At 42.5% G+C, this 13,452-nt stretch overlaps 1 protein-coding gene across 6 annotated transcripts in view; it reads left to right on the forward strand.

Moving 5' to 3' along the window:
• The first annotated feature begins 3,859 nt into the window (after positions 1-3,859).
• Positions 3,860-13,452, forward strand: part of LOC118334667 (transcriptional repressor p66 alpha-like) — a 17,076-nt gene continuing 7,483 nt past the window's right edge. For 4 of the 6 annotated variants that reach the window (XM_035670681.1, XM_035670684.1, XM_035670685.1 and 1 more), the window contains exons 1-2: positions 3,860-4,046; positions 12,672-13,204. In XM_035670681.1, the coding sequence (XP_035526574.1) occupies positions 12,675-13,204 (530 nt within the window). In that variant the 5' untranslated portion in view covers positions 3,860-4,046; positions 12,672-12,674. Of the gene's footprint in view, positions 4,047-4,175; positions 4,340-12,671; positions 13,205-13,452 lie in introns of those variants that run through there. The other 2 variants (XM_035670686.1, XM_035670682.1) reach the window with 2 other exon arrangements.

A 13,452-nucleotide genomic window follows, 5' to 3' on the forward strand; every position in this document is an offset into this window, starting at 1 on the left:
TTGAGATGTATTTTCTTTCATCTTTCAGCACTCAGTTGGTCGACAGTCAAACATAAATTACTTAAAAACGTATTAAAAACGGCTTGAATTGACAAAAATAAATATACGCGCAACCTGCTGAGATATAAAGACGCTTGAAATATAAATACCCACCATATGAGACCCGATTTTCACAAAATGTACGGCTGGATATTAACTTTAATCGTTAGTTGTCTTGATCCACATTGCAAAAGCATCTTATTATAGTGCCATTTCTAAGTAGGAACATGAGGTTATGAAGCCCACATCGGTATTCAATGGAGACACCATCGGAGAGCTCCTCTTTTTTTCCTATAGAAATAAATATATATTTAAAAAAGACTAGATTTCATTAAATGATATAATATTCTTCTCTCCTGTCTGTTTCATCGTGTTTGCCGCTGCCGGGAATCTATGATCACCAAAGGAAGAAGGTTAGTGAGAAGTGAAAAGTTTTGGGACGCTCTAGGTGTCTTGGTCGCCGCTGAAAGGAGCCATTTCCTGCCAAATAGTGAGCCCGTCTAATCGTGACTGCAGCAGCTACTTCCTGCATTGTTACAGTACTTAATGAGGATTAAGTTGAAGCTGTCATGTTGTAACGGGCGGCCATTAGGCCTACTCCACACAGAGAGAAGGAGAGAGGAGAGAGGCTGACCTTACCCCTGTTTGATCTCTGAGCTACTCCTAAGACCTACTCACTGACTCTGTCCTGTCACATTTGTAGAGTAAAAGAAATAATAATCCCATCATCATTATGTAGACTAGTAGTTATAAACAAAGAGTGATGAGGTGGACAAAAAAACAGCACCTGACAATCCAATACAACATGACAAAGTTCAAAAAACAACATTTAAATGAAAACTATGATCTGATCTTTATTATATGCAGATACTGAAGGTAGTAGGCTAATCATTGCCAGGTATTTATTAAAAGACATATTAACCTTTTATTTACTGGTGTTTGCAGGGCTGTAGCCCCCATGCAGCCCCCCACCTCCCCAGAGAAAATCTGACCAGACACCTAAAGGGGAACTTTCTAAGTGTATTATTATTTTTTTTCAACATGAACATTTAAATTCAGTTTGAGAGCCTTCTGGTGGAGAAATCATTTTTGGTGATTTATTTGTTTTGCTTGCAATTAGTCAGACAAGTCAAATTGATTAAATCTTTACTGGAATGAGCCAATTAAATACCAACCATGTGCATTTTTTTCCAGCGAAGCTCCAGGGATGACAGTGTGAGTCGGTTAATCCACCACTTTGGTCCAACATGAAATATCTCAACAACTGTTGGATCGCCCTGAAATTGTGTTCAGACATTCATGTTCCCCAGAGAATGAATCCTAATGAATTTGGTGACCCCCTGACCTTTCCTCTAGTGCCACCACAACATTGATATTTTTGTGGCGGAGTGAGTCTTAACAGCCACTGGAAGGATCTCCATAAGACCTGCTATATATATTCATGCTCCCCAGAGGATAGCTCCTAGTGACTTCCTCTGACTTTCTATCACACACCACCAGCAGATTAAACTTTTCACTTATCCAGTAAAATGTGTCTACATTTACAACACAGATTGGCCCACATTCATGTTCCCCGGATGATGAATCATAATAACTTAACATCTTTGTTTCAGGGTGAAATGTCTTGACAAGTGATCGCATTGTTTGTGGCCTTTATTATCATTCAACCCTTTGCAGTTTGTTCCAGAAACCCTCCACTCTACTATGATGTAAAGACCCCCAGGTTGTTGCAAATGACCAAAATCCCAGAAAAATAAGGACATGACCTCGGCGCCCTCAAGTATAGCTGGCCCTGACTGTTTGTTACTATAGTTATTACTGTAATATCTGCTGTCCCTGGGTGCACATGAACAGTGATGATATTTACAGAAAGATCCATCCTTACCTATAAACTCCAGAGTGTTTTTTAAGTCTTTGTTTAATTTTTGCTTTCGGCAGGGTGATTATGTGAAGATGGCCCCTTGGTGCAGATTTGAGTGCATTTACATGAGACAATCTGTTGCCTCAGGAGATGGAGTGCTTGGATGAGAGGACACCAACAATCGAACCTGATGACACAGCATCATCTAGAGAGAGCTCTTTTTTTGTCATTTAAAGAACAGCTAAATAATGCTGACAAAGCACTCAAACCCCTCCCCCCCACCTGTTAGAGAATAGCTGCCCCTACCCACTTCAGTCTTTATGGACTACTCTCTCAGATCACAGTATTTCAAACACATATGTGTGTGTGTGTGTGCATATGTGCATTTATATGGGTGTTTGTGGATGACAGGGGATTAGTTCAGTTCACAGGGATGCTTTGAAGGTCTTGTCATGAAAGAGGCAGCCAGCTGGATCCTTTATGGAAGCGATATTGCGACTTCTGATCTAGTAACCCTGCCGTGTGTGCTCTGGACTGGCATGTGGTTCTGACTGTAACTGCAAGCCCTGGTCATTAATGCAACCCTCCTCTTAATCTCTACTGTAAAGTGAGAAGTAAATACTGTATGTTACTGAGGTTAATGTTGCAGACTTACAGTAACTCTACGAGTGGATGCTGGAATGTGACTTATTTTGGAGAGTTAATGTGAGAATTAAAGAGTTGGGGTTGATGGTTTAGATCTGTATGTGGGGTCAGGGAGTCGGTTGTGATTGTAACGTAGGTTGATTATATGATGCTGAGGTTGGGATAAGGATCCAGACCTGATGCTGATACAGGTCCCTGTTGAGAGTCGAGAGGTAAACATGAAGCTGAGGTTGCTGGTGTAAGACCAAGGTTTGGTCTTAATATAACTTGCACACAGTAGCCATGTGAATGCATGTTGTGTAGTTAGACTAGACTTCCTGGCTTGGCCTGATTGATCCATTAGGGGGCTGCAGGGCAAATATTCTGCTGGTGGGCTTAACTCCCCACATCCCACCCTCTGTACACACTCTGTCCCCTCAGAGTTTCCATTCAGGTATAATGCACACAGTACAGACTATACATGGCCTCAGGTTTACTGTGTGTCAGTTATTGGTGGTAATTTTATTAAACACTATAAAACACACTATCCTAAACTTTATTTAGGAATATGTGCAATTTAAGGAGGATATAACCTATAATAATTAAGCTTTTAAAACTAGATTTAGACACGAGGCCCCTCTGCAAGATAGGGTTACAACATTATGGTATAATAAAGGACCCATGTTAGCTGATATTGTACTTTGGTGGTGCAAATTCCCTAACAAATTTTCAGTTAATTAAATGGCCAAAAACCAATTAACATGCAGTAAACTGGGGACTTGTGAGGGCCTCCTCGGGGCAATTGAATGGATTGCCATATGTGCCCGGGTTGGCAAACCAGTGTTGCACAGTAGTAATGCACTGTTAGTGCAGCATGCTCTTGCAGCTGCCACTGTTTACTATGTAAGTTGTTATTTTTCTATATGTTTGCATGTTTCTCTATTGTTGTGTGTTTTATATGTTTGGTATAACCAGCCCCAGTGTGGGCATTAAAGGCAATAATGTGGTTTTCAGTCCTCACTAGGGGTTGCTGGTGTCAGTCTATATTGTCTGTTAGGAGGCAATTAAGGAAGGGGGGGGTATGTGTTATGTCTTCAATTATTACAGGTTCTCACTGTAACCTGGTGTGTGTGTGTGTGTGTGTGTGTGTGTGTGTGTGTGTTAGAGGGGATCTCTCTTGTACTTGCTGGTACAGTCCTGGGTCAACCCGAGGAGCCCGGGTCGGGGGGGTGGGGGGTTTGGGGGCCTGACACGGTCGTCCTGCGTTGGCCCTTGGTGGTCAGTGGTTTATATGATGTTATCCGGTCGCCCTGGTATGCCGAGGTGCGCATGCCCACTAAGAGGACGCAGCGGCTCCATGTGTGTTGAGGCGCATTATTTGGCAACAGACGCGGCAGCGGGGAGGGCCGAAAAAAAGAGGATATCCCCTGGATTTCTAAAAAGCAACGATTTATCGAGGTTAACTGCAGATTAAAGATTCCTTGGTCGACCATCGGCGAAGAACGGGCAACAAAGCGACCGAGTAAGTTGACTGAGGTGAAGCCGAAGTTTTTAGTAAGTGGATCGAGGGGAGCCTTTTTATTCGGAGTCGTCGAGAGGAGCCAGGTTTTTCCTCCACCTATCTGTGACGATAAAGAAGCTGATGGGCTGTTGAAAAGTAACACTTCTCCGCAGAGCCAAAGGTTGAGCACCGGGGAGGAGAGAGGGGGGGCTTTGCTCAGCCGAAAAATATTTTATTTTACGTTTTCTTACGCGTGCCAGCTCGAAACTATGATCCCTGGACTTGATTGTGTGCGGTAGAAGTCGTTAAATGAGGTAAGGATTATAAACGGTAGGACGTTTCATCGCCGACGGCTCTTCGGCGGCAAGCTGAGTCCGTGGGCCGGTCGATGAAATTCATGAGTTCCGACTCGGGTTTTTTTTTTTTTTTTACCTCGGGAGGGGACACCAAGGTAAACAGTCCCGGTGAGCCGCACACAGACACACTTTCACGGCGGTGGGATGAAAGTTTGTGCCCCCCTTTTTTTTTGTTTGTTTGTTTTTTTTAGCTGCTGGTAGTCCCGCATCGGCGGTGCAGCCAGGTCAACGATCCGGGCTCGGTTCTGGTGGGTCAGCGGGTTGCCGAGCGACCGGAGGACTTTTACTACTTGAAGTCCGCGGCGGCCGTTGGTGGTCAGACGTTAACGGGTTTTATCCGAGCTGAAAGTGGCTTCGTGTTTTTGTTTGTGCGATGTCAGCTAATGTTAGCTCGCTAACTAATAACACGCTCACCTCCTTCTCTCCGAGGCGGTGTCAATAATAAGAGGAGAAAAAAAAAGCCGGCTAGTTGCACATGTAGTGTGGGCTGGGTTTAGTTTTTAAAGGGCTGACTTTGGTTTGGATGGTGTACTGGGTGGTGTTACGTTAATGGTGGACGCCGCTGCCCGCTTTAAGCCCCCCTGGCACCAGTGTTGGTTCTGCTATCTGGTAGCTAATCTTCCTACTTCTCTCTGTGACAACCGTAGTCTTCCTCCTCTTAAAGCTGAACACACACACACTCTGACACACACCGCACACACTCCCTCTCTGTCTCTTCCTCTCACTCACACACACACACACATTTCCAGTCACCACAGTTTGCAGCGCTTCGGGACAAAGCTGTGGCTCAGGATTTCTGCCATCAAACCAGTACAAACAAATTTTTCTATTGTCTGTTTATCTGGATGCACTCAGAGTTTTAAACCCTCTTTTTAAAAGATATTTAATGATTAAATATGAAGGAGCCTGGTGTTGCACGCATGCAGCATCTGTTATGAAAGCACTGGGTGCTGCTGTTAACTTTATTTCTGATAGTTAAAGACTTTTTTTTAAAGCTTAATTGCACTTTTGTCTTCTATACTCATACTGGTTTTGCTTGAGATTTACTAAGGTCTTATTACACGTTGTCTGTTCTGTTATGAGAGACTTAAATCAACTCATTCTCAGTAACAACAATAAGAACATTTAGTCCACAGATTTGAATTTAAGTATGCTCATTATCAGTGAATAGTGGAATAAATTAGTTGTTATATGAATGAGTTATTGTATTGGTTTATGTTACAGATGCATGTTTCAGACATTGTTTCGTTAGGGCTGCAAGTGCAACTTATTATTGTCATTATTGCTAAATCTGCTGTTTATTTTCTCACTTAATCATTTGTGTTTTTAAGTGATAGCAAAGTGTGATTCCACAGTGACGGCTTCAAATGTGATGTTTTGCCTGACTAAAACAGTTCACTATCACACAAGAGTAAAACATACTTTCAAGCTGGAACCAGTGAATTTGTGCCATTTTCAACGATTGATTATCACAATTGTTGCTGATTAATTTTCTGTCAGTCAACTAACTGTTGTAGCTCTGCTTTTAGTCCGTAACCATCAGTAATAATTGTTTAATTTGGACCTGTGCACAACAAAGACACTTAAAACCAACTAGTGTGCCCTCCATGTAGAGTGGGGATGGTACGGTGGTAAAATAATCTTTGTGGAGATCTGGAATGAACACTCAGTTGTTCATGCAAACAAAGGCTTTGTAAAGAGTTATTTGCTTGTTAACAATCTGTTGCATTGTTTATGAGCTATCACTGTGAACAAAATACAGGTTGCCTTTAGTGAAGGGGTTGTCTGACACTAGTCCGAGGAGAGGAGAATGCTTTGCTTTGACGCTAGTGAGCCACCTGTTATACACAGACAGACAATGCTGAAGTTGTGCATCCACAGTATGATGTACTGGTAGTTGTGTCCACCCAGAGAGACTGTATTCACAGTCTGACACAGTGAGTCAGAAAGTGTGCAGAAATTAGTTATTTTCCAGAAAACATTGTGTCCAGTGATCATCCAGAGTAGTTGTGTAATCAGCCACTCTTCTGGAAAGGTTCGTCTGCTGGCCACATTAAGCTGCTGCACATGACTGTAGGGGTCACAGGACAGCTGTTCGGTCAAGCCTCCACGACTTCATCAAACATATAGGCAGCAATTTGCTCACTAATGGTCTTTTTTTCTGCCTGTTTTGTGTAGACGGTGGTGTTACTCGCGGCGTGAAGCACTGGCTTGTTAAGTGTTGAGGCTTTTTAATGGAGCGAGCCAGCGACCCACACAAGTTGGCTTTGGCTATGACTAGCTCCGAAAGCTAAATCGTTCATATGTACAAACTGCAATTCAGTTCTTTTATTGTGATCACGCCGTGAAGGTTTTGTTTCTAGCTGGTGAGCTGGGAGAAGCTTTGTTGCTATCCCCTTGTCATTCTGATAGATGCAACCAGATAATTGATAAGAAAATGTTGCTGGTGCAGCAGTTTTTCAAGGTAGTGCAGCTGCATGATTGCACGCTGTTCTGAAACCCCCTGTGCGGTGTAGAAATATGTTTCCACTGGTTAAAGGTTGGTCAGTGGGTAAATAAATCGCTGTATGCGCAGGCAGACGTCGATGATGGTTGAGAGTGATTCTGCCAGCCTGAATGAAGGGAGATTGAGTGACTGATGGTTGACATGATCCACAAGTGACTAGATAAATAACCACCTCGAGGCAGGAAGAAAAGACACTCAGCAGAAAACAAGAAGACAGGTGTAGAGAGACGGCAGACTCTGGTGAGTGGTGCCATGATAGTGCTGGCAACCTGATACCAGATTAAAGTAAGCATTGTTGAAAGCCACACCTAAAAGTCAAGTACCTGCACAGGGCAATTAGATAACATGGTAGTGATCATTGTGATTTAATTACACAGCAGATGTTAATGGGGGGATGGAGTTTGATTAGATAAATGCTTGGAAGGAACACAGGCTGTGTAATGTTCATCCCTCCTGTGAAATACTCAACCAAATAAAGCACTAATGAGATATAAGTAAAAACTCAGCAGTAACTATCAGTGGTGAAATCTCACATGCATTAAAACATTATTAAATGTAATTAATTGTTATAGCTTGATGATAAAATGACAAAGCAGTGTTTGTGACATGACCAGCCTTGTGGTCACGTTGTTAATGCCGCCTGATTAAGATTATTATAAATCAGATGTAAATAAACGACTATGATTATTATTTAATTTTCTATTAATTGTCTAAGCACTTTTGCACTGTGACACGAACCTTATGTCTCTGCACGTACTTCACAAAGCTAAGCTCTTACATTGTTTTGTTACATTTAAAGATACTTGCATATGAAAAGTACTGTGTGTCTGTATGTTGGTCGGGGGTGAACACACAAGAATTTATATTTTATAAAGCATCTTCAAACAATGTGACATTCAGACTCAAAACACTTAGGCTATATGAAATTTGTCCTCTTATGTCTCCAAGATTCATTTAGCTTTACTTGTTGGGTTTTAGTTAAAGAGACAATGCAGTTACACTCTGGCGTTATAGTTTAGTTTTTATTACAACCATTTTTAAAGGGGGACACTTTGGGCTAGGGCTGGATGTTGTGTCTTGGATATTTAAAACAATATATATATTTGACCCACTCAAATGTCAACAGCTGTGTTGATTAATAGGCAGTGAGTCCGTCCTGTACTCAAAGAGATATGACACTTAAAGCCATTTTAAAACTGTACAAACAGAGAAACAAACACATGTTGTGGCACATATCTCCACTAGTGTGTCATTTATACCCGGTGTACAGAAATATCACCCACTCCTATAATGGAGGACCCAACAGCATGCTGGGAAATACACATCAGTTGTAGAAAGGTGGAGAAACAATGCGTTTTGTGAGCAAAGACAAAGGAAGTTTTTCCTGTTAAAAAGGATTTGGTCCCGTGTATGTAGGTAGTTTTGAAAGTTGCTGATTGAAGACTTTTGTTCTGATTAAAACGTATTAAAAGAGTGACAACCACCATATACGTTACAGTGATGTTTAAAGGATTTCCATCTCATTTGAATGTTTAGCAGGATAATTATACCACGAAACTGTCATAACCACACATACGGACTGTTATAAATAAATAACGTGTGATAGTGAACAGTCACTTTACTTTGTGTACAAAGCATCAATTTGTTTGTCCGGTGTTGTTTTCCTTTCAGTTTAAGTGGCCTTCAGAGCTTTTACACTGGTTGCATGTGATGTCGAGTTCCTGGGTGGGCGAGGGTTTGCTTCTCTATATGTGTGTGTGTGTGTGTGTGTTGTGTGTTGTGTTGTGTGTAAACTGCCATGGAGAAACATGAAATATGAACCTGTCCGGCCCAAAATCTTAAATCCCCTGTTCACAAAGATAGGCGTCAGTGTCCATAGTAAGGTTGGGGGGGTAAGTTCCCCGTGCATAACGTCTCCCCCAGGCATCATTTCACAGCTAATATGCATTATAATTGAAAATACCCATCAACCCCACCCCCCACCCACCACACACACACACCACACCACACACACACACCAAACAACACAACAAACTGTATAAATGGCCGTCACAAGTGGAGGCCTGGCCGTCCTGCTTGCGGCACCTGAAGGGTTAAAACGTAGCTTTCAGCCTTGCTCCTCCTCCCCAGTCCACAACCACACACCACACAGTCCCCGTAAACACCCACACACATACTAGCCAACTGGTTTAAACCGGTTCTCAGGAAAAGTGCTTTGTGTGTCCCACTGAATCCTGGGAAGGGTCATGTCATGTGTGTCTCAGTGATGTCAGAGTATTAAAAACCAAAACAACAACTTGTTCAGCTCTCCGTCATCAGACGACTGCTCTGCATGCTGCATTGTGACTGTGCACGTATACTGTGTAGGTACATCACTGATACACTGAGTGGGCTTTATGCTGACCGCCACAGTCGTTCTGAGAACAGGAAAGGGAGGGAGTCGGAGCTTGTACAGTGTGTGTCACATCAAGTGGTAGCTGTAAGGGTTAATTGTATTCCCCCCCCCCCCCTAAAAAGAAAGGGAAAGAAACATAGCTTCCTGTTGTGCAGACTGAGGGCCTTGTTGGCTGGACGGGGTCTCGGTTCTGAAACGTATGTGTATGAATGTGACTCATGACATAATGGTGCTGTGGTTTTTCGTCATGGCCGTCCAGTAAATAGCTGGTAGACGGTCTCTGAATTTCACTTTCTGTTTGCGATTCTGTAAGCTTTGAGCGCAGGTCGTCTCCTGTCGTATGCCGCATGTTTACCTTTTAAACAATGTCATTTCAATAAGTGCCTCTCTGTGCGCACTTGTATCCCTGTGTTGAGTCTTGGCCTGGTTGTGGTCTTATTATGGATATAAAGTTTACATTGAACAACAAAAACCTGGTCATTCACATCCCTGTGTGTGATCAGAACAGTGTCCACGTCCCTGCATGAGTCTGAACCTTTAACATCTGAATGCCTCTGTGTCATCTGACGATGAACCAGGTTTGGTTTCTGCTGCATTTTCCACTTTTCTCGATTTAGCAGCTCTTTCTAATCACCTGTAATGGAAGATAACTGCATTACGTAAGTCGTACTTTCCCTCTATTTTAGCTTGTTGATCATCATTTCATCATTTACCAGTATGTTTTTTTGTTTTTCTGACTAACTACCAGGTAACATGAGCTGATGACTCACCCGCGCACAAGGCAGAGCTTGATCAGAAAACCTGGAGAAGGTGGTTGGTTGTACGTTAGAAAAGACAACGTTTGAAAATGTGTATATCTGATCCATGGCCACACTCGAAGGCAGGGTGACAGTTAGATATGGGGATAACGGCGCACACTTTTAGTATTCACACTCAGTCGTGCACAAAAAGAGATAGTTGTGTAAAGAATGAAAAATGAGAGTTTGAGAGAGAAGTTCAAATCCTGTTTACTCTCTCACCTCTGCTCTGCTCTCCAAACGCTGCATGTGCATGCTACTCAGATCGTCGATTTCAGAAAGTAACGTACCCTAAGTTTGACGTTTCTTAAGCTATTCGATGGTTGGACAAACACTTCTGTTGACCCACACTGGTCCCTTTATTCTAACGGTCCTTATCCTGTCACTACTCACCATTAATAACTACACAGGCATAAGAACCATACCTTAAGATTGATCAATACTGAGACTGAACAACACATTTCTGTTGTTGTACAGGATGATAAAGATATGCTGTCTGTTATACATAAAGGCTTCTTTGTGCACTCATGTGGAAAGTTCATCAGAGGTGTACACAGAACAGTGTGACGGGCCATTATCAGAACCAGAAAGGTAAACATGTATTGATCTATGTAGTCTGTGTGTCTCCTCTTTCATTTCTGACCTGACATGGAGGCATTCAGAGCAGCACTGTTGGGGAAAATGTGCGTCTTTGTGCGATGTACTGGTGCACATCTGTGAATGTGTGCAAACAGTGCACCTGACTCAAGGAAAGAGAGGTTATACACAAGCTAGAGTCTTTAAAATGATAGAAAATGATTCCACTTTCACACAAATGAATTACTTAAGTACTTGGATTCATGGGTTGTTATGAATATTTTATCAGTAATCATGCTCCAGTTCATTTAGGATATTCTGTAAATCCATGTTAACTCTAATTTGATGATGAGTTTGTCGTGTTCTTGCAGCTGTTTGATGACTCACTGCACTGTTTTCTTTCAAAAGATAGAAGCAGTAAAACAATCCTTAGATTTTGTTTGTTTTTGTGCACTGAACAATGAGTGCTCACTCTTTTTTGTTCAGTTTTCCCTTCTTTTGGTATTTGGTTTAGACAGAAATTTGGGTAATTGGATGTTTTGGAATTATACTTGAGTCAACGTCACGGTCATGTGACCTCACTAATCCAACATGTTTTGTCTGGGGGCCATTTTGGCCACCATGTGTCCCCTACAGCTGCTTCAAGGTCGGTTTTGTCTACTCAGATTCTGAATGATAGGCCCACAGTCACAACCACACTATCAGTAAACCTAATTTATTATTGGGTTATAGCTCTGTACTGTACGTTTTCAGATAATGTCAGCATAATAAAATAAGCTGTTACATTGGCTCAGCTTACAAATAGTCTTTATAGACATTGTGTCGTACCGCTGTGAAGATCCAAACGGCTGTAATCCACTTCCCTTTGAACTTGAGCTACATTTATCTGCTGACAGTCATTAATTGTCGACACGTTGCCAGAACCTTCTTGGTTGCTTAGGGCTGAATGAATAGACCTTTTGTGATGTGTTAACCACATTGCTCATATTATACCTCCCCAGCTCTGGTCAGATTTGACATCAATATGGGTTGGGCTAAAAATCCATTTAAAAATCTTTGGACTCATCCTGTCCCATGTACTACACACTTGTTTGTACATGACTAAGAACTCGATTGATATTTGACCTGCTTTCATCTCTTCACGTTTTAACTACTCTCAAGACAGAACATGAAAATTGAACTTCCTATTAGGGTTGAGCTTAAAACTTAAATCAAATGCTTTAGTGATCACGCTTCTGCTGTTTTTAGCTGCTTTTAGCTCCTCGACTTCAACACTTCACCCCCTGTGGAGTTTTCTTGTAAACTAACTTAAGTTATTTTTACAGTCACTGTTCCTTCTGCATGAAACTTTTGCAAAGTATTTTAAGTCCAACATTGTTTATATCCACGTTTACTAGCTTGCAGTCTTATTCTTCTCTGCCTTAGCCGGTGCATTACAGCATATCTTGGTGTGTTACCTGCGGATCACCCACGCGCATGTGCAAGTAATAGACAAAACAGGGACCCGCTTTAGCTAATAACGGCTCCATAGTGCTACTACAGCTCACTCCACGGGGGATCCGGTGCTGATGGTTTGGGCAGTTAACAGACATGTTCTCCCCCGCCTCACATGCCTGTCTCCTGGTCAGACAGGAGGTTCTGTGGATCCACTGCAGGTGGGAGTCAGGCACAGTGAGTTGGGAAAGCTTGTCCTGTAGCAGAGCTGGGATGAATGTGTTGAAAGCAGAGCTGAACCTATTTTCAGGCACACTTAACATTGTCTTAAAAAAAATGCTTTAGTTTATGAGACTGCTGAAAGCTCATCACCCAAAAACTTTTCTTTGTATTTATTTAGTCAGTGCCATGTGTTTTTATTTCATTTTTGACAGCTCCAGTTTGTGTTAGATGCTTGAATGTGATGTGACTCTGTGTAGATGGCTTAAATAAAGAATATCTGTAGGATGTGACCTGTAACACAGATCCTGTTTGAATGCATAACAACACAGTTAATGCAGTTATTTCTTCCGTTATCTGCAGGGGATGTCTGAGGAGGCTGTCCGCCAGACGCGCAGCCAAAAGAGAGCGCTGGAGAGGGATGCTGCTCCACAGTCTATAGAACCATCCAATGCTGACAATGAAAGCAAAAAGCCTAAATTGGACCTGTCTGAACCCCTAACACAGGCACAAACTGAACCTACACCCGACCCTGTACTGACAGAGGACGGCGAGAGCCGGTCTAAGGATGGATCAGAGCACGAAAAAGGTGAGGAGGAAGAGCAGAGCCGGTTGCCGTCATCTTTAGCGCTACCTTTGGCCTCTCACCCGGTGAAGGAAGATCGGGAGTGGACCCAGAAACAACAGACGGTGGAGCCTGGCTCAGACAATCGGACTGACTGCAATGACAGAGCCAGCAAGGTGAGGACAGAGCCAGCTTTAGATACAAGGAGCCGGGTCCGACCGACGGAGCCAAAGGTGTCCAGTGGCATGCTGGCTGCGGGTGAGGTGAAGGCCACCATTAAAGTGGAAGTTCAGACGGGGGAGCAGCCTGTGGACATGAGCACCTCCAGAGGGTGAGAAACAGTTTATTACAGTTTCTCTCTCTCTGCTGTGAAAATCACAAAGTACCTGTCCAAAAGGCAGGAAAGTTCAACACTAAAGTTATCTGGTTTCTCTAAAGTACTGCTTCTTGTTAGGAAAAAACCTCATTTATGAGAGTGTGAAAAAGGATAAACGACACTTTATTTGAATCTGAAAAGAGGAAAAATGTTTAAAGTTACTTTTATGATCTTGTTCTTTAAACTAACTGTGTGGGGTAGAC

The sequence above is a fragment of the Morone saxatilis genome, unplaced genomic scaffold (genome assembly GCF_004916995.1).
Source record: "Morone saxatilis isolate NCDOM2014 unplaced genomic scaffold, NCSU_SB_2.0 Contig23, whole genome shotgun sequence".
In the NCBI taxonomy this organism is placed as follows: Eukaryota; Metazoa; Chordata; class Actinopteri; family Moronidae; genus Morone; species Morone saxatilis.